Source organism: Rattus norvegicus, chromosome 5 (assembly GCF_021556685.1).
Source record: "Rattus norvegicus strain SHRSP/BbbUtx chromosome 5, alternate assembly SHRSP_T2T, whole genome shotgun sequence".
In the NCBI taxonomy this organism is placed as follows: Eukaryota; Metazoa; Chordata; class Mammalia; order Rodentia; family Muridae; genus Rattus; species Rattus norvegicus.
In genome coordinates, this window is record NC_141538.1 from 93,900,420 (window position 1) to 93,921,934 (window position 21,515).

At 38.5% G+C, this 21,515-nt stretch overlaps 1 protein-coding gene across 8 annotated transcripts in view; it reads left to right on the forward strand.

Annotated features, from left to right (window-relative positions):
• The window catches only part of Kdm4c (lysine demethylase 4C), a 192,671-nt gene that overhangs the window by 33,125 nt on the left and 138,031 nt on the right, over window positions 1-21,515 (forward strand). For 6 of the 8 annotated variants that reach the window (XM_087548042.1, XM_087548041.1, XM_087548043.1 and 3 more), the window contains 1 exon segment: window positions 16,613-16,727. The exons of the other annotated variants lie outside the window; for them this stretch is intronic. In XM_087548042.1, the coding sequence (XP_087404168.1) occupies window positions 16,613-16,727 (115 nt within the window). 8 annotated transcript variants of the gene reach the window in all.

Below are 21,515 nucleotides of genomic sequence, written 5' to 3' on the forward strand. Positions count from 1 at the left end.
AAGGCTGCGATGAACATAGTGGAGCACGTGTCTCTTTTATATGTTGAGGCATCTTTTGGGTATATGCCCAAGAGAGGTATAGCTGGATCCTCAGGCAGTTCAATGTCCAATTTTCTGAGGAACCTCCAGACTGATTTCCAGAATGGTTTTACCAGTCTGCAATCCCACCAACAATGGAGGAGTGTTCCTCTTTCTCCACATCCTCGCCAGCATCTGCTGTCACCTGAGTTTTTGATCTTAGCCATTCTCACTGGTGTGAGGTGAAATCTCAGGGTTGTTTTGATTTGCATTTCCCTTATGACTAAAGATGTTGAACATTTCTTTAGGTGTTTCTCAGCCATTCGGCATTCCTCAGCTGTGAATTCTTTGTTTAGCTCTGAACCCCATTTTTTAATAGGGTTATTTGTTTCCCTGCGGTCTAACTTCTTGAGTTCTTTGTATATTTTGGATATAAGGCCTCTATCTGTTGTAGGATTGGTAAAGATCTTTTCCCAATCTGTTGGTTGCCGTTTTGTCCTAACCACAGTGTCCTTTGCCTTACAGAAGCTTTGCAGTTTCATGAGATCCCATTTGTCGATTCTTGATCTTAGAGCATAAGCCATTGGTGTTTTGTTCAGGAAATTTTTCCAGTGCCCATGTGTTCCAGATGCTTCCCTAGTTTTTCTTCTATTAGTTTGAGTGTATCTGGTCTGATGTGGAGGTCCTTGATCCACTTGGACTTAAGCTTTTTACAGGGTGATAAGCATGGATCGATCTGCATTCTTCTACATGTTGCCCTCCAGTTGAACCAGCACCATTTGCTGAAAATGCTATCTTTTTTCCATTGGATGGTTTTGGCTCCTTTGTCAAAAATCAAGTGACCATAGGTGTGTGGGTTCTTTTCTGGGTCTTCAATTCTATTCCATTGGTCTATCTGTCTGTCTCTGTACCAATACCATGCAGTTTTTATCACTATTGCTCTGTAATACTGCTTGAGTTCAGGGATAGTGATTCCCCCTGAAGTCCTTTTATTGTTGAGGATAGCTTTAGCTATCCTGGGTTTTTTGTTATTCCAGATGAATTTGCAAATTGTTCTGTCTAACTCTTTGAAGAATTGGATTGGTATTTTGATGGGGATTGCATTGAATCTGTAGATCGCTTTTGGTAAAATGGCCATTTTTACTATATTAATCCTGCCAATCCATGAGCATGGGAGATCTTTCCATCTTCTGAGGTCTTCTTCAATTTCTTTCCTCAGTGTCTTGAAGTTCTTATTGTACAGATCTTTTACTTGCTTGGTTAAAGTCACACCGAGGTACTTTATATTATTTGGGTCTATTATGAAGGGTGTCGTTTCCCTAATTTCTTTCTCGGCTTGTTTCTCTTTTGTATAGAGGAAGGCAACTGATTTATTTGAGTTAATTTTATACCCAGCCACTTTGCTGAAGTTGTTTATCAGCTTTAGTAGTTCTCTGGTGGAACTTTTGGGATCACTTAAATATACTATCATGTCATCTGCAAATAGTGATATTTTGACCTCTTCTTTTCCGATCTTTATCCCCTTGATCTCCTTTTGTTGTCTGATTGCTCTGGCTAGAACTTCAAGAACTATATTGAATAAGTAGGGAGAGAGTGGGCAGCCTTGTCTAGTACCTGATTTTAGTGGGATTGCTTCAAGTTTCTCTCCATTTAGTTTAATGTTAGCAACTGGTTTGCTGTATATGGCTTTTACTATGTTTAGGTATGGGCCTTGAATTCCTATTCTTTCCAGGACTTTTATCATGAAGGGGTGTTGAATTTTGTCAAATGCTTTCTCAGCATCTAATGAAATGATCATGTGGTTCTGTTCTTTCAGTTTGTTTATATAATGGATCACGTTGATGGTTTTCCGTATATTAAACCATCCCTGCATGCCTGGGATGAAGCCTACTTGATCATGGTGGATGATTGTTTTGATGTGCTCTTGAATTCGGTTTGCCAGAATTTTATTGAGTATTTTTGCGTCGATATTCATAAGGGAAATTGGTCTGAAGTTCTCTTTCTTTGTTGTGTCTTTGTGTGGTTTAGGTATAAGAGTAATTGTGGCTTCGTAGAAGGAATTCGGTAGTGCTCCATCTGTTTCAATTTTGTGGAATAGTTTGGATAATATTGGTATGAGGTCTTCTATGAAGGTTTGATAGAATTCTGCACTAAACCCGTCTGGACCTGGGCTCTTTTTGGTTGGGAGACCTTTAATGACTGCTTCTATTTCCTTAGGAGTTATGGGGTTGTTTAACTGGTTTATCTGTTCCTGATTTAACTTCGATACCTGGTATCTGTCTAGGAAATTGTCCATTTCCTGAAGATTTTCAAATTTTGTTGAATATAGGTTTTTATAGTAAGATCTGATGATTTTTTGAATTTCCTCTGAATCTGTAGTTATGTCTCCCTTTTCATTTCTGATTTTGTTAATTTGGACGCACTCTCTGTGTCCTCTCGTTAGTCTGGCTAAGGGTTTATCTATCTTGTTGATTTTCTCAAAGAACCAACTTTTGGTTCTGTTGATTCTTTCTATGGTCCTTTTTGTTTCTACTTGGTTGATTTCAGCTCTGAGTTTGATTATTTCCTGCCTTCTACTCCTCCTGGGTGTATTTGCTTCTTTTTGTTCTAGAGCTTTTAGGTGTGCTGTCAAGCTGCTGACATATGCTCTTTCCTGTTTCTTTCTGCAGGCACTCAGCGCTATGAGTTTTCCTCTTAGCACAGCTTTCATTGTGTCCCATAAGTTTGGGTATGTTGTATCTTCATTTTCATTAAATTCTAAAAAGTTTTTAATTTCTTTCTTTATTTCTTCCTTGACCAGGTTATCATTGAGTAGAGCATTGTTCAATTTCCACGTATATGTGGGCATTCTTCCCTTACTGTTATTGAAGACCAGTTTTAGGCCGTGGTGGTCCGATAGCACGCATGGGATTATTTCTATCTTTCTGTACCTGTTGAGGCCCGTTTTTTGACCAATTACATGGTCAATTTTGGAGAAAGTACCATGAGGAGCTGAGAAGAAGGTATATCCTTTTGCTTTAGGATAGAATGTTCTATAAATATCCGTTAAGTCCATTTGGCTCATGACTTCTCTTAGTCTGTCGACATCACTGTTTAATTTCTGTTTCCATGATCTGTCCATTGATGAGAGTGGGGTGTTGAAATCTCCCACTATTATTGTGTGAGGTGCAATGTGTATTTTTAGCTTTAGTAAGGTTTCTTTTACGTATGTAGGTGCCCTTGTATTTGGGGCATAGATATTTAGGATTGAGAGTTCATCTTGGTGGATTTTTCCTTTGATGAATATGAAGTGTCCTTCCTTATCTTTTTTGATGACTTTTAGTTGGAAATTGATTTTATTTGATATTAGAATGGCTACTCCAGCTTGCTTCTTCTGACCATTTGCTTGGAAAGTTGTTTTCCAGCCTTTCACTCTGAGGTAGTGTCTGTCTTTGTCTCTAAGGTGTGTTTCCTGTAGGCAGCAGAATGCAGGGTCCTCGTTGCGTATCCAGTTTGTTAATCTATGTCTTTTTATTGGGGAGTTGAGGCCATTGATATTGAGAGATATTAAGGAATAGTGATTATTGTTTCCCTTTATATTCATATTTGGATGTGAGTTTATGTTTGTGTGCTTTCATTCTCTTTGTTTTGTTGCCAAGACGATTAGTTTCTTGGTTCTTCTAGGGTATAGCTTGCCTCCTTATGTTGGGCTTTACCATTTATTATCCTTTGTAGTGCTGGATTTGTAGAAAGATATTGTGTAAATTTGGTTTTGTCATGGAATATCTTGGTTTCTCCATCAATGTTAATTGAGAGTTTTGCTGGATACAGTAACCTGGGCTGGCATTTGTGTTCTCTTAGGGTCTGTATGACATCAGTCCAGGATCTTCTGGCCTTCATAGTTTCTGGCGAGAAGTCTGGTGTGATTCTGATAGGTCTGCCTTTATATGTTACTTGACCTTTTTCCCTTACTGCTTTTAATATTCTTTCTTTATTTTGTGCGTTTGGTGTTTTTACAATTATGTGACGGGAGGTGTTTCTTTTCTGGTCCAATCTATTTGGAGTTCTGTAGGCTTCTTGTATGTCTATGGGTATCTCTTTTTTTAGGTTAGGGAAGTTTTCTTCTATGATTTTGTTGAAGATATTTACTGGTCCTTTGAGCTGGGAGTCTTCACTCTCTTCTATACCTATTATCCTTAGGTTTGATCTTCTCATTGAGTCCTGGATTTCCTGTATGTTTTGGACCAGTAGCTTTTTCCGCTTTACATTATCTTTGACAGTTGAGTCAATGATTTCTATGGAATCTTCTGCTCCTGAGATTCTCTCTTCCATCTCTTGTATTCCGTTGGTGAAGCTTGTATCTACAGCTCCTTGTCTCTTCTTTTGGTTTTCTATATCCAGGGTTGTTTCCATGTGTTCTTTCTTGATTGCTTCTATTTCCATTTTTAATTCCTTCAACTGATTGTGTTCTCCTGGAATTCTTTCAGGGATTTTTGTGTCTCCTCTCTATGGGCTTCTACTTGTTTATTTATGTTTTCCTGGAATTCTTTCAGGGATTTTTGCGATTCTTTCATGCATTTTTGGGATTCCTCTCTGTAGGCTTCTACTTGTTCTCTAAGGGAGTTCTTCATGTCTTTCTTGAAGTTCTCCAGCATCATGATCAAAAATGATTTTGGAACTAGATCTTGCTTTTCTGGTGTGTTTGGATATTCCATGTTTGTTTTGATGGGAGAATTGGGCTCCGATAGTGCCATGTAGTCTTGGTTTCTGTTGCTTGGGTTCCTGCGCTTGCCTCTCGCCATCAGATTATCTCTAGTGTTACTTTGTTCTGCTATTTCTGACAGTGGCTAGACTGTCCTATAAGCCTGTGTGTCAGGAGTGCTGTAGACCTCTTTTCCTCTCTTTCAGTCAGTTATGGGGACAGAGTGTTCTGCCTTCAGGCGTTTAGTTTTTCCTCTCTACAGGTCTTCAGCTGTTCCTGTGGGCCTGTGTCTTGAGTTCACCAGGCAGCTTTCTTGCAGCAGAAAATTTGGTCTTACCTGTGGTCCTGAGGCTCAAGTTCACTGGTGGGGTGCTGCCCACGGGCTCCCTGCAGTGGCAGCAACCAAGAAGACCTGTGCCGCCCCTTCCGGGAGCTTCAGTGCACCAGGGTTCCAGATGGTCTTTGGCTTTTTCCTCTGGTGTCCGAGATGTGTGTGCAGGGAGCAGTCTCTTCTGGTTTCCCAGGCCTGTCTGCCTCTCTGAAGGTTTAGCTCTCCCTCCCACGGGATTTGGGTGCAGAGAACTGTTTATCCGGTCTGTTTCTATCAGGTTCTGGCGGTGTCTCAGGCAGGGCTCCTGCCGTTCCTGGGCCCTCCCCCACGGGAGCCCAGAGGCCTTATACAGTTTCCTCTTGGGCCAGGGATGTTGGCAGGGGTGAGCAGTGTTGGTGGTCTCTTCCGCTCTGCAGCCTCAGGAGTGCCCACCTGACCAGGCGGTTGGGTCTCTCTCTCACCGGGTCTGGGAGCAGAGAGCTGCTGTGGGCTGGGACCCGCGGGTGTGGGAAGACTCATCCTCTTAACAATTTTTAATTGCCTGTACCTCTTCATCTAGGAACTCGGTGTTGTGAAAATTCTCCCCATTTTTGTGGTCATGTTAGCTCGTCCCATTATTCATTTGTTGTTTTGCTATTATTACATTGTCACAATTTCATGGGTGTTGCTTCCTTGTCCTATATAGAAGACACAATTAGGCAGGACATATCCTGATCCTTTGGCTCTTACAATCTTTTCTTTTTTTTAACAGTGTTCCTGAGCCTTAGGTGTAGGGTTGTGTTATGGTTATATCATTTGGGGACTACGTACTTCAGAGCCATATGTTCTCTGTATTTTGACCATTTATGCTCTGTAATGATGTCCACCTGCTGTAAAAATATGTTTCATTCATAAGGATGGAACCTATACTTTTCTGTATGTATAGGATAAAATATGTAGACTACAGTTAGATGTTATACTGTTGTCTTAGGGTTTGCTTTGCTGTGAAGCAGCACCATGACCAAAGCAACTCTTATAAGACAACATATAATTGGGGTTTGTTTACTGGTTCAGAGTTCATTATTTTCAAGGCGGGAACATGGGAGCGTCCAGGCAGAAATGGTGCAGAAGGAGCTGAGAGTTCTACCACTTCATGTGAAGGTCATTAGGAGAAGACTGACTCTCATGTGTTTAGAAGGAGGGCCTGTCTCACTGCTCTTGTCCACAGTGACACACAGCCTCCAACAAGGCTACACCTACTCTAACAAGGCCATACCTCCTAATAGCGCCATTCCCTGGGCCAAGCATATTTATACCACCACACAGGTTTAGGAAAGTGGCAGTAGTAGTAGGTTGTCCTCTAAGGTTACTTGGACTCAACAGCCTTAAATGTTGGCTGCACTGGGGCTGTAGAGATGGCTCAGCAGTTAAGAGCATTGGCTGCTCTCTCAGAGGTTCTACCTTCAATTCCCAGCAACCACATGGTGGCTCATATTCATCTGAAATAGATCTGATGTTCTCTTCTGGTGTGTCTGAAGACAGCTACAGTGTATGCATATAAATCAATCAATCAATCAATCAATCAATCTTAAAAAAGAAAAAAGTTAGCTGTGTTTACAATAACAGGCATCAATTTCCTCTTACTTAAGTCCAATTAGATTTTGGTTATTGCTGAGATAAACCTTTGCCAATAATTTGCTGTGCTGCTCATTGCTGTAGTTCATTGACTTTACAGCTGGGTAAGACTACTGATTTTTTTTCTACTTTGGCAGCTTGCATAGGAACATCTGGTACTGTGAAAGTTGTTTTCAGGGAGGAGGCTTCCAAATAAGCTACAACTCAGATTCCTCTAAGAGCATGTGTCTTCAGTAGTAGGGGGCTCACTTCCACCCCTGGTAGGCAACCAAGGGCAACAATAACAGCCTGTATCTTTTGAGAGTCTCTTAGATTTCTCAGACTAAGAACTGAATAGGAAGTTTCTCATGTCTGGTAGTGTGGTTGCTGTTCTTTATGGCTCTTGATGAGGGGCATTAGTACTCTAAGTGTATGACTTTGTACACACGTGCACGCACACATGCACGTATACATATACACACAACCACATGCTATTTTAGGTAAATATAAAATAGTATGATGTCATATGGCAAATACATTCAGCATTACTTACTTGATTAATTTTTTGCTCAGGATTGGAGTCTTTTGTCTTCTCACATGAATTTTAGGAGTGCGTGAGCTCGTGTGCTCGTGTGCGTGCGTGTGTGTGTGTGTGTGTGTGTGTGTGTGTGTATGTGTGAGGGATTTTGATGTAGATTGCATTGAATCTGTAAATTACTTTTGGTAGCTTTTCATTTTTACAAAACTAATTCTGCCATGAGTATGGAAGTTTTTCCTTAATCTTTTTCTTCAGAGATGTAAAGCTTTCATTGCAAAGGACTTTTAATTTTTTGGTTAAGTTTATATCTAGACATTTTATTTTATTTTTTAGGCTATTGGGAGTGGGTGTGTCCATAATGTCTTTGTTAGTGTACATGATGTATATAGAAAGGCTAGAGAATTTTGAAAGTTTATTTTTGTATCCTACCACTTCATTGAGATTATCGGTCATTTTTAGAAGTTTTTTGTCAGAATTTTTGGGCTCTTACTTGATTGATTAGTTTTCCTTATGTACATCTCTTTAATCCCTTCTTTTGTCTTATTGCTCTAATTTGTGCTGCATTAGAAAGGGGGGAGGGGAGTGGATGGCCCTGCTGTTTTTTGATTTTAATGGGGTTGCTTTTCTGTACTTATAATGACACTGTCTGTGGTTCTATTGCATATAGTCTTTGTTGTGAAGAAGTGTCTTCTCCCTAGTCTTACTCTCTTTAGTACTTTTATTAAGAAGGCTTGTTGGGTTTTGTTGAATGAAGCATTTACTGAATTTTTTAAAATAGTCATGTAATTTTTGTCTTTATTTGCTTTATATGATCTATTATATTTATATATTTATTATATTTATGTAATATATAAGTTAGAACCATGAAAAGCAAACTTGGTCATGATGATGATCTTTTTGATAAATTCATAAATTCAGTCTGCAATTATTTGATTGAGTTTTACATCTATGCTAGTCGATCTGTAGTTTTGTCTTTACTTGGTTTTGGCATTAGAATACTACTGGCTACCTAAGAGAAAAGAGTTTGGAATTTTAAAAATAATTTCAGAAGTATTGTTTACGGTGGTGGCACATGTCTTTTTTTAAAAAATTTATTTATTTCATATTTGTGATTACACCGTCACTGTCTTTAGACACTCCAAAGGAGGGCATCAGATTCCATTACAGATTGTCGTGAGCCACAGTGTGGTTGCTGGGAATTGAACACAGGACTTCTGAAAAAGCAGTCAGTGCTTTTTTTTTTTAATTAACTTGAGTATTTCTTATATACATTTCGAGTGTTATTACTTTTCCCGGTTTCCGGGCAAACATCCCCCTCCAACCTCCCTTCCTTATGGGTGTTCCCCTCCCCATCCTCCCCCCATTGCCACTCTCCCCCCAACAATCTAGTTCACTGGGGGTTCAGTCTTAGCAGGACCCAGGGCTTCCCCTTCCACTGGTGCTCTTACTAGGATATTCATTGCTTCCTATGAGGTCAGAGTCCAGGGTCAGTCCATGTATAGTCTTTAGGTAGTGGCTTAGTCCCTGGAAGCTCTGGTTGCTTGGCATTGTTGTACACATGGGGTCTCGAGCCCCTTCAAGCTCTTCCAGTTCTTTCTCTGATTCCTTCAGCGGGGGTCCTATTCTCAGTTCAGTGGTTTGCTGCTGGCATTCGCCTCTGTATTTGCTGTATTCTGGCTGTGTCTCTCAGGAGCGATCTACATCCGGCTCCTGTCGGTCTGCACTTCTTTGCTTCATCCATCTTGTCTAATTGGATGGCTGTATATGTATGGGCCACCGCTGAGCCATCTCTCCAGCACAGCACATGTCTTTAATCCCAGCACTTGGAAAGCAGAGGCAGGTGGTTCCAGGCCAGCCTAGACTACAGAGTTCCAGCACAGCCAGGGCTACTTAGAGAAACCTGCATTTAAGAAAATAACAAAGGCAAACAAAATTTCAAAGAACAACCCCACTGCCTGAAAACAAACAAAAAAACAGATTCTAGAATTGTTAGAAGTCTGATAGAATTCTGCTATGTAACCCATCTGGGCCTGGGCTTTTCTTAATGGAAGTCTTTTTATTAGTATTCTGAGCATCTTATTTTTCATGTGTCTTTTTATTTTAGACTGTTGATCTCTTGTTTTGACTTTGGTTTGGAAGAATCTAGAAATTTTTTAAAATTTTAATAGTTTTTCTATTTTTATATTTTTTAATTAGATATATTTCTTTACTTACATTTCAAACGTTAGTCCCCTTTCCAGTTTCCTGTTCACCAGTCCCCATTCCCTCCCCTCCCTTTCCCCCATATGGGTATTCCCCCTAAACATCCCCCTCCTTGCCCCCTCCCCCCCATATACCCCTGCACTAGGGGTCCAACCTTGGCAGGATCAAGGGCTTCCCCTTCCCCTGGTGCTCCAACATGGCTATTCTCTGCAACATGTGCAATTGGAGCGCTGGGTCAGTCCATGTATAGTCTTTCGGGAGTGGTTTAGTCCCTGGAAGCTCTGGTTGGTTGGCATTGTTGCTTTTATGGTGTTGCAATCTCCTTCAACTCTTTCAATACTTCCTCTAATTCCCCACAAGGGGGAGGGGGGTCCTATTCTCAGTTCAGTGGTTTGTTACTAGCATTGACCTCTGTATTGGACATGCTCTAGATGTGTCTCTCAGGAGAGATCTATATCTGGTCCCGTTCAGCATGCATTTTTTTAGATTCATCAATCTTATCTAGTTTTGGTGGCTGTATGTATATGGGCCACATGTGGGGCAGGCTCTGAATGGCCATTCCTTGAGTCGCTGCTCTAAACTTTGCTTCCATATCCCCTCCTATGGATTTTTTCCCCTCTTTTTTTTTTTTTTTTTTGGTTCTTTTTTTTGGAGCTGGGGACCGAACCCAGGGCCTTGCGCTTCCTAGGTAAGCGCTCTACCACTGAGCTAAATCCCCAACCCCTTTTTCCCCTCTTTTAAGAAGGAGCGGGAGCATCCGCACTTTGGTCATCCTTCTTCTTGAGCCTCCATGGTCTGTGGATTGCATCTTGTGTAATTTCAGCTTTTTGGCTACTATCCACTTATCAATATTTTCCTATAATTTTTTCTTATAAGAAAAACATTTTATAAAGTTCTGAGCCCTGGGTCTGTTAATCTTATTTTCTCAAAAATGAGCTATCAGACTCATTCTCTTTTTTTTAATATTGTTTTCATTTCATTAATTTCTGCTCTGACTTTTATTATTATATCCACATACTTAGATTTGAATTTTATTTGTTCTTATTTTTCTAAATTCTTGAGTAGTATCGGTAATTATTTTTTTGTGTGTGTTTAAGACATATGTATTTTAATGCATGGTCTTAGGATTCCTGTTGTAGAAATACTTTTAAAGTTTCCCAGAAATACTATTTTGTTTTCAGATCTAGAATTTTTTTTAATTACTCTTATTTCTCAGATGACCCATTCATCATTAAGTAACAAAGTGTTTGATCTCCATAAGCATGTGTATTTACTAGAGCTGTGTTTGCTAGCAATCTTAAGTTTGCTTACATTGTGGTCGGATAGGATATTGGAAATTATTTCAGTTTTTATGAAATTTTAAGGTATAGTTTTTGCTTCAGAATATTATCTATTTCAGACAATCTCCAATGGGTCACTGCATATAATATGTATTCTTCCATGGTTGGCAGGAATACTCTGTGAAGGTCTATTAGGACCATTGCTATATGATTTCATTTAATTCTGGTGTTTTTCTGTTTATATTTTCATTAGATTATTTTTTCTGTTTATTTTTTCTTTTGGAGAAAATGGGATGTAAGCGAAATTTACTATTATTAAATTAGAGTTAATTTTCTATTTTTAATTCTAATAGTATGCCTTTTATGAAATTTTGTGAACCAGAGTTTGGTGAATAAATTCTTAGGATTATAAATTCTTTTTGGTTAATTGTTGTCTTGATTAAAATGAAATGTCCTTTATGTCTTCTGATTAGTTTTAAGTTTTTTCTATTGAATATTAAAGTAGGAACATGTGCTTGCTTCTTGGTCTCTTGAGTGGAATATGTTTTTCCATCCTTCCAGTTTATTGCCTATTTTTTAAAGCTGAAATTAGTTTCTTGTAAACAACGGAAAGATGGATTTTGTTTCTTACTCAATTTATGTAGCTGGTGCCTTTTGATTAGTGAAGTAAAGCTTTTGGTATTTAAATGTACAATTGAAAGGTATAGGCTGATTGAAGTAATTTAATTTATTTTGTTATGTTCTTGCATCAGTATTTTTATTGTTTCTGGTTATTTATATTTTATATTTCAATAATTATAACTATTTTTTTCTAGTTGTGGCTATGCTTATTCTTCTCTTCAGTCAGAAGTATTGCTTCTAGTATTCTTTATAGGACTTGTTTAGTAGAGATGAATAATAATAATATAATATTATAGTAACAATTATTTTGAGACAGTGTCTCATGTAACCTTTGCTGTTCTGGATCTTGACCAGAATGACCTTAAATTCATAGAGATTAACTGTGCTTTAGTTTTCTAAGTGGTAGTGGGATTAAAGTTATGCACTACTGTGACTGGCTGACATTAGTTTTCTTAACCTCTTGATGTTGGAAAAACGTTTCTCTTCTTCATTTGTGGCAGACTTGTGTGCTGGGTACAGTTGTTTAGGCTGGCATCTGTGGTGCTTTAGAATGTACTACTCCAGGTTTTATTCCCTTTGAAAATGTCCATCTGGAAATAAGGTACATGTTTTTCTTCATATGTTGTGTTTTTTTTTTTTCAGTTTTCAATAAGCAAATTTTGTGTTTTGTTATGCTACACTGTTGGACATGTTTTTGATAGTCTTGCTTATTGGTGTTCTGTGTGCTTTCTGTGTAAGAATATGTGTGATTTTACTAGTTTAGGAAAGTCTTTTCTCAGATCTTGTTGATAATGTGATTTTTTTTTTCTTCAAGTCCAGACATTTGTTCTTCTACTTAACCCCATCCACTTTTAAGGCTTTCACCTGAGTTTTCTGATTGAGTTATTGAGTTTTGTAATTCTGTCATTCATTCATTCATTCATTCATTCATTCATTCATTCTTTCATTTATACATATTAAGTTCTCTTCAATATTTTTATTTTACTTTCAAATTCTGAATTATCTTAATTTTATTCAGTTGTACGTTTGCTTTTTGAACTTTATGTTCTTATCGCTAGCTGTTCTCATTATATTTGAGCTGTGTATGTTCTTTTAAAATTTCTTTTTTTTTCTTTTTTCTTTTTTCTTTTTTTCGGAGCTGGGGACCGAACCCAGGGCCTTGCGCTTGCTAGGCAAGCGCTCTACCACTGAGCTAAATCCCCAACCCCTAAAATTTCTTGATGAAATTTAGGTTCTGTGTCCTCAGGTTTATATAGGACATTTTTTATTGGAGAACATGTCTGTGGGACTGGTGGATTTGATGGGAAGATATAGTGCTTTGGATTTTCATATTGTGATTTAATCATATATCCCAGGCATATGGCTAATGTGAGGATCTAAACTTCCTCAGGTTAGGCCTGTGTACAGGCTGCGTGGCTGAGGTAAGCTGTGAGGGATGAGGATGGCACAAGAAGATGAGGTTTTTTGAATTCATCAGGTTGTGTATCCTTGCATAGATGTGTGATCTGGTTTATGCATGGAGGTTGGATATGGTGCAGCCTGCTAGGTTCTAGTAGAACTTACTGGACTAGACTAGTGCACATGATACACAGGGTGTGGGACCAGTGCCAAGTCTGGGGTTTGGAAAGGCACTGGTAGTAACTGATCAGAATGGGCAAGCACACAAGATATGAGACTACTGCCTAACTTTGGGGTGGAAAAAGCACTGGCAGGACTGACCAGATTAATTTTGGGGGCTAAAGAGTTATGCAGGGAGTTCACCAGAGTGGACCTAAGTACAGGGTTGGGGACCAGGTGGCATAGGCAACTGGAGTGGAAGAGGAAGAGGGGCAGCACACAGGTCATCTACCTGGTTCTACCACGGTCCCTAGTAGTAAGTGGGGCTGAGTCTAGTCCCAAAAGACATCTGTATTTTATAGAGCTTCAGAGAAATTCAGCTCTCTCTCCCCAGGATTATTTTAGCTTTTTCATGGCAAACCTTGATGCTCTTAACTGTAGTTAGAGTTCTAAGGTTGTCAAAGCAGGAGGAGCCTGGTCATGAGCCTCTCTTTTTAGAACTGTGCCACAGTGAGTGAATGGTTCTGAGAATGTATTATTGAATCAGTTTTGTGTAAATTGGCACTTGGAACAACTGTGATGGTAAGGCAGCATATTAGGATGGACTTCAGCTAGTATTCAGTAGAACCTGGCAGTGTTTACTGAAAGTGCTCAAGTCTAGGTAGTTTGATAGGCATTTCAAATACTTAAGATGTAAAACTTTAACAATAATTAACAATGCCAAATTTAATCCTTTTATTATAGCATTAAGGTTTAAAATAAATTCTCAATTAGCCATACAATGACAGATTCTATAGTGCTTAAGGGCACATACTGCTTTTCCAGACCTGAGTTCAGTTCCCAGCATCCATGATGGGTGGCTCACAACTACCTGTTAACTGTAGCTCCAGGGAATCTGACAACTTCTTCTGGACTCCCAAGAACACTTACACGTGTGGCCTACAATCACAGATACTGATAAATACATTTTAAAATGTTCATATATGTCTATGTTATGTGTGTCTTGATGCTTGTGAGAAGAGGGCATCCATTCCCTGGAACTGGAATTAGACAGTTCTGAGCCACCGTATTCTTGCTAGGAGTCATACCTGAGTGTGGAAGAGCAGCAGTGATTTGGACTACTGTGTCATCTCATCTACTGTGCTTCACAGGGATTTCTGCTTCTGCTAGGCTTTCTCTCCTTCCTTTTATAGTTTTTTTTTTAAAGATTTATTCATTTATTATATATAAGTACACTGTAGCTGTCTTCAGACACACCAGAAGAGGGCATCGGATCCCTTTATAGATGGTTGTGAGCCACCATGTGGTTGCTGGGAATTGAACTCAGGACCTCTGGAAGAGTAGTCGGGTGCTCTTAACCGCTGAGCCATCTCTCCAGCCCTCCTTTTATAGTTTTGCTTCATTTTATGAATTTATCTCTTTGCTTATTTTCATGAAAAAAAAAAAAAAAGAAAAGGTATCTGTCTTAGTCACTTTTCTTGTTGCTGTGACAAAATACCTTGACAAAAGTTAAATTAAGGAAGAGGAATTTGGTGTAAGGTTTCAGAGGATACAGTCTATACTGGCTGAGAAAGCAGTGGTCGTCCATAGTCAAAGCAAAGACCCGTAGTGAGGGTTGCTACTCATCTTGCTTTCTTCTTTTTATCCAGTCCAGGGTGGAACTTTCCACATTTAGGTAAGGTCTTCCCACTTAATTTACTTTATGTAATCTCTTATAGACATGCCTAGAAATTTATGTTTTCAGTGATTCTATATCTTGTTAGGTTGAATTTCATTATATCTCTTAATTGCAATGTTACTGCTTAAAATCCAAACAATTCAGAGAAGTATATTTTTTAAATTATTTTGTGAGAGAAAGGACATTTTAATATTTTTCTTTTATGTGTATGGATGTATTGCCTTCATGTATGTCTCTGCATGATTTGTATTAAATGATTGCAGAGGGTGTTGGATACTCTGGGATTGGAGTTATAGTCTGTTGTGAGCTGCCGTATGGGTAGTGGGAATAAGATCCCAGTTCTCTGTAAAAAAAAAAAAAAAAAACCTAGTGACTTTAGTGACTGAGAAATCTGTTGACAGTCAAGGTTTGTTACTTTAATTTGGATTGTGTGCATGTTCGTATGTGACTTTGTGAATGAGTATCCATGCTCAGGGAGGCCAGATTTGGATTCCCTAGAGCTAGAACTATAGGCAGTAAACATCCTGTTGTGGGAACTAGAAGCCAAACTTGGGACTTCTGCAAGAGTGCTCTTACCCACTGAGCGCTCTCTTTATACTTTTCCCCCTACATAGGATTTTATGTACTTCAGGCAGGCCTTGAATTTACTGTGTAGCCAAAACTGGTCCAGAATTTATTATAGGCATGTACCATCATGCTCAAGAAGACTATTGCTAATTTTAATAATTTGATATACTTTTTTTTTATTAGGATCTCTTTCTAGTCCCGTTGGCCTTATCTCTTGAGGTAGCTGAGTGAGGTACCTTTTCTATAATTTATGATTTTCCTTCTGTCTTCCAAGTGCTGAGTTTATAGGGATGTGCTACCATGACATATTTAGGTAATTCTGGGGATTTGTTAACTCTGGTATCCTGTCTGATAAATAATCAGTTTACCAAGGATCTGGGTTTCTACTTCCAGAGTTCGGTTTTTAATTTAACTTTAAAAAAAGCGATGTGATTACAGTGTACACAGTAATCTCTAAATTTTTTTTTTTTTTTTTTTTTCCGGAGCTGGGGACCGAACCCAGGGCCTTTCGCTTGCTAGGCCTTTCACTTGCTAGGCAAGTGCTCTACCACTGAGCTAAGTCCCCAACCCCCACAGTAATCTCTAAACTGGTGTAGTCACTGTGGAAATATTTTAATGTCCTTACACAGAAGACTTACCTTATTTCATGTTTTAATCATTAATTGCTGGCCATTCAATCTGATAGTTAATATTCATTGTGAAATTGACAGGATCTAGGATCACCTAAGACAAATCTCTGAGCATGCCTGTGACACTTTAATTATATGAGATTAGTTGAGATGGAAATACCTATCATAACTGGATAGTGCATTGTATGGGCTGTGATCCTGTATTGGAATATAAGGAGAGCTATACTGAAAATTAGCATTAATCTTTCATTCCTGAATGCAAATACATGCAGATTACGGGTCTTAAGCTTCATTGCTAAAGTGAGCCCTGTATTTGTCAGAGTATTTATCATAGATGTAGGAAGGTAACTTATCTATCTAGTTACGCTACTCTATACTTCCTCATTTGCCATTGTCTGCATTTCTGTGCTGGTGAGAGGAATTTATAAATTCCGATCGAGGGTATATATAATTTTGACATATATAATGAGAAATTATGCTCTGGAAAGATTGTGCTAGTTTATTCTTCCACTACATAAGTTCTTTTCTTTTTTTCTATCATTAGTATATTAGGTAGCACCAATCCAATAACTACAGAGTATCTTATTTTATTTTTGCTATCTTAGAATTTTATGAAGTTTTTTCTCAATTTTTCTATAGATGTTCTTTTTTTCTATATAAATTTGTATAATGTTCTTGAATAATTGATTAAATATTTTAGAAATATTTTGAAAGCTAAATAATGTTAACCTTACTGATAAAGAATAGAAAACCTATAGAGCTTTAAGTATAAAATCACTTATATATTATTACTCATTAACTTTGAAACCATAGGAGTGTACAACATTTTTATTTAGAAAGTAAATTAAATTAGATGGGTAGAAAAAACTTAAAATTATCTTACTGGTTTGTGGTTTTTACTTTTTAATTTTTTATAGATACTGTACTCCAAGATACTTGGATTATGAAGATTTGGAACGCAAATACTGGAAAAACTTAACTTTTGTGGCACCTATTTATGGAGCGGATATTAATGGGAGCATATATGATGAGGTATATTTACACTGACATTATAGTTTTTAAAAGATTTTCGGGGTTGGGGATTTAGCTCAGTGGTAGAGCGCTTGCCTAGGAAGCGCAAGGCCCTGGGTTCGGTCCCCAGCTCCGAAAAAAAAAAAAAAGAAAAAAAGATTTTCGGTGATATTGCTTTTGTTTTCTATTTGTAGATATCTTAGCAGTACTCAATTGTATCTATTTTATTCATTATATTTTATTTATTAGTTTTTTGGTGTCTGTATTTTTAAATATGAGAGAAAAAAACCTAGTACGATTTTTTCCTTCCTTTTTCTCTGCCCTTCGCTATTCCCTGCCTGTGGATCACTTTTTCTGTTTTTTTTTTAAATTGTCTTTGTTTGTTTGCTTTTTGTTTTTGTTTTATATTGTTGTTTACCTTAACTTATGTGCATGTGTGTATCTTTGGATGAGGATATGTATGTGTTTGTACAGAAGCTTGGGAGATTAGAGGCATTGGATCCCTTGGAGTTTAAGTTGTAGGTCGTTCTGAGCTCTCTGATATGAATACTAGGAACCGATTTCAGATCCTCTGCACGATCACCATTCATTATTAATCACTGAGCCATTTTTTTTCCAACTCCCCTCAATCCCTTTGCTGACTTTGGAGCCAGGGTCTTAGATAGTTCAGGCTAGTTTAAAAGTTGCTGCTTATCCCCATCAAAATACCAATCCAATTCTTCAGAGAGTTAGACAGAACAATCTGCAAATTCATCTGGAATAACAAAAAATCCAGGATAGCTAAAACTATCCTCAACAATAAAAGGACTTCTGGGGGAATCACTATTCCTGAACTCAAGCAGTATTACAGAGCAATAGTGATAAAAACTGCATGGTATTGGTACAGAAACAGACAGATAGACCAGTGGAATAGAATTGAAGACCCAGAAATGTACCCACACACCTATGGTCACTTGATTGTTGACAAAGGAGCCAAAACCCTCCAATGGAAAAAAGATAGCATTTTCAGCAAATGGTGCTGGTTCAACTGGAGGTCAACATGTAGAAGAATGCAGATTGATCCATGCTTATCACCCTGTACAAAGCTTAAGTCCAAGTTGATCAAGGACCTCCACATCAAACCACATACACTCAAATTAATAGAAGAAAAAGTGGGGAAGCATCTCAAAAACATGGACACTGGAGAAAATTTCCTGAACAAAACACCAATGGCTTATGCTCTAAGATCAAGAATCGACAAATGGGATCTCATAAAACTGCAAAGCTTCTGTAAGGCAAAGGACACTGTGGTTAGGACAAAACGGCAACCAACAGATTGGGAAAAGATCTTTACCAATCCTACAACAGATAGAGGCCTTATATCCAAAATATACAAAGAACTCAAGAAGTTAGACCCCAGGGAGACAAATAACCCTATTAAAAAATGGGGTTCAGAGCTAAACAAAGAATTCACAGCTGAGGAATGCCGAATGGCTGAGAAACACCTAAAGAAATGTTCAACATCTTTAGTCATAAGGGAAATGCAAATCAAAACAACCCTGAGATTTCACCTCACACCAGTGAGAATGGCTAAGATCAAGAACTCAGGTGACAGCAGATGCTGGCGAGGATGTGGAGAAAGAGGAACACTCTTCCATTGTTGGTGGGATTGCAGACTGGTACAACCATTCTGGAAGTCAGTCTGGAGGTTCCTCAGAAAATTGGACATTGAACTACCTGAGGACCCAGCTGTACCTCTCTTGGGCATATACCCAAAAGATACCCCAACATATAACAAAGACACATGCTCCACTATGTTCATAGCAGCCTCATTTATAATAGCCAGAAGCTAGAAAGAACCCAGATGCTCTTCAACAGAGGAAATGATATAGAGAATGTGGTACATCTACACAATGGAATATTACTCAGCTATGAAAAACAATGACTTTATGAAATTCATAGGCAAATGGTTGGAACTAGAAAATATCATCCTGTGTGAGGTAACCCAATCACAGAAAAACACTCATGGTATCCACTCATTGATAAGTTGCTATTAGCCCAAATGCTTGAATTACCCTACATGCACAGAACACATGAAACTCAAGAAGGAGGACGAGAATGGGAGTACTTCACTCCTTCTTTAAAAGGGGAACAAGAATACCCTTGGGAAGGAATTGGGAGGCCAAGTTTAGAACAGAGACTGAAGGAACACCCATTCAGAGCCTGCCCCACATGTGGCCCATACATATACAGCCACCCAATTAGATAAGATGGATGAAGCAAAGAAGTGCAGGCTGACAGGAACCGGATGTAGATCTCTCTTGAGAGACATAGCCAGAATACAGCAAATACATAGGCGATTGCCAGCAGCAAACCACTGAACTGAGAACAGGACCCCCGTTGAAGGAATCAGAGAAAGGACTGGAAGACCTTGAAGGGGCTGGAGACCCCATATGAGCAACAATGCCAACCAACCAGAGCTTCCAGGGACTAAGCCACTATCCAAAGACTATACATGGACTGACCCTGGACTCTGACCTCATAGGTAGCAATGAATAGCATAGTAACAGCACCAGTGGAAGGCAAAGCCCTTGGTCCTGCTAAGACTGAACCCCCAGTGAACGTGATTGTTGGGGGGATGTTGGTAATGGGGGGACGATAGGGAGGAGAACACCCATATAGAAGGAGAGGGGGAGGTGTTAGGGGGATGTTGGCCCAGAAACCGGGAAGTGGAATAACAATCGAAATGTAAATAAGAAATACTCAAGTTAATAAAGATTGAAAACAAAACAAAACAAAACTTGCTGCTTAACTGAGGATGACCTTGAACTTTTGCCTCTATTCCCAGTTGCCATGCTACAAGTGTGACAGATGTCAACTAATTTATAGGATATAGGAAGTTTGCCATAATTTCTCTAACATTATGTATAGTTATTTATGGTAATTCCTCTTCTGTATATAGGATATAGTGACGAATTATTCTTTTAGGGCTAAAGATGAAAGTCAAACAAACAACTTGCTTGTCATGTGTGACATGGTACTTTGCATTACTGGGTTCAGTTTTTTGGCTTGCAAAAACAAAAGAGCAAACAGATAGATAGATAGATAGATAGATAGATAGATAGATAGATAGATAGATAGATAGATAGATAGATAGATAGATAGATATGTAAATAAATGGAGGAAGAATAAATTTCACTGTGTATTTAATACGCGAGTAAATTGTAGTAAATATTTTGTTCTCCAACAATCTTTTTTGTTGTATTGAAATTCATTGCTAACCCTTGACATAGTTTCCTTATTAAACTTTTTTTAAGTATAACAAGTTGAAGAGTACAGGTCTTAATTAGGGTTTCTAGTGCTACAATAAAACATCATGACCAAAAAGCCAGTTGGGGAGGAAGAGAGGTTATTTGGCTTGTACTTCCATATTGCAGTTCATTTTTGAAGGAAGTCAGAACAAAAATGTAAACTTAGGGTAGGAACGTAGAGGCAGAGGTTGATACAAAAGCCATGGAGGAGTGGTACCTCTTTCCCATGGCTTGCTCAGCTTGCTTATAGTACCCAGGAACACTAGCCCAGGGATGACCCCACCCAAAATGGACTGGTCCCTGTCCATCCATCACTAGATAAGTAGATCTTATTGAGGGAATTTGTCAATTGAGCTTCCTCCTGTCAGGTAATTCTAGTGTGTGTCAAAACAGAAATGAACATTATGACTTCTTGTACATGAAAACTTTTACGTCATTTTTGACCTCAAGAAAGAATTTTATCAGCATCCTCTAAGCATGCATTATGTTATAGCTCCAGCTTTCTCCAGTGGTAAGTATTATTCTAACATCATAGTGACTTTTTTGCTTTACACAGTATAATCCACTGCGGCCTGTTTATGAACTTTATGTAGTTTGGATCATTTGGTGGTGTATGTTCTTTCTTTTTTTCCTTCCTCCCTTCGTTCCTCCCTTTGGACAGTTTCTTGCCATGTTGCCAGTCTTGTCTTGAAATCATGATGCTTGGCCCTCTGCCCTTTGATCCCTCTACCCTTAGTTCTGGGATTTTAATTGTATTGTGTTAGACAAACTTCTTTACTTTATTTTGAACAATCTTGGAATTATTAGCTATAGTTCATTAGTTTTAATGGCTCTATGTGATTTGGCTTTGTAGTTTGCCTTTTTGTTATTTATTATTTGGGTTGCTTTTATTTTTATGAGCAGGGCTTCTATTAATCCTCTGTAAATGCTTCCTAAGGCGTAGAAACATACTTTCCTGTTGGTATAGAGAGATATGGTTATAGAGAAATACCTGACAGGCTTTAGAAGAAAACATTGCAGCTTATAGGCATCCTTCTTGGAGCAGTGTTGAGTTTTGTTAGCTCTTCTGTTAGGTGTGGTATCTTGTGGTTTTTTGTTTTTGTTTTTGTTTTATCCCCCCTTAAGACAGGGATTCTTCTATGTAGATCAAGCTGCCCTTGAATTCACAAGTTTTGTGATTAAAAATGTGTTACCTTGCTTGGTTATCTTTTTAAAAAATTTTCTATTGGATTTTATTTATTTGTTTATGTATGTATGTATGTATGTATGTATGTATGTATGTATGTATGTATGTTTCAAATGTTATACCCTTTCCTGATTTCCTGTCCTTAACCCCCCTATCCCATCCCTGCCCCCCTTTTCTATGAGGGTGTTCCCCCCTCCCCCATATACCCACCAGTTCCCGCCTCCCCACCCTGACATTCTCCTACACTGGGGGTTTGAGCGTTGGCAGGACCAAGGGCTTCTCCCATAGTCCTATGACATATGCAGCTGGAGCCATAGGTTTATCCTTGTGTAT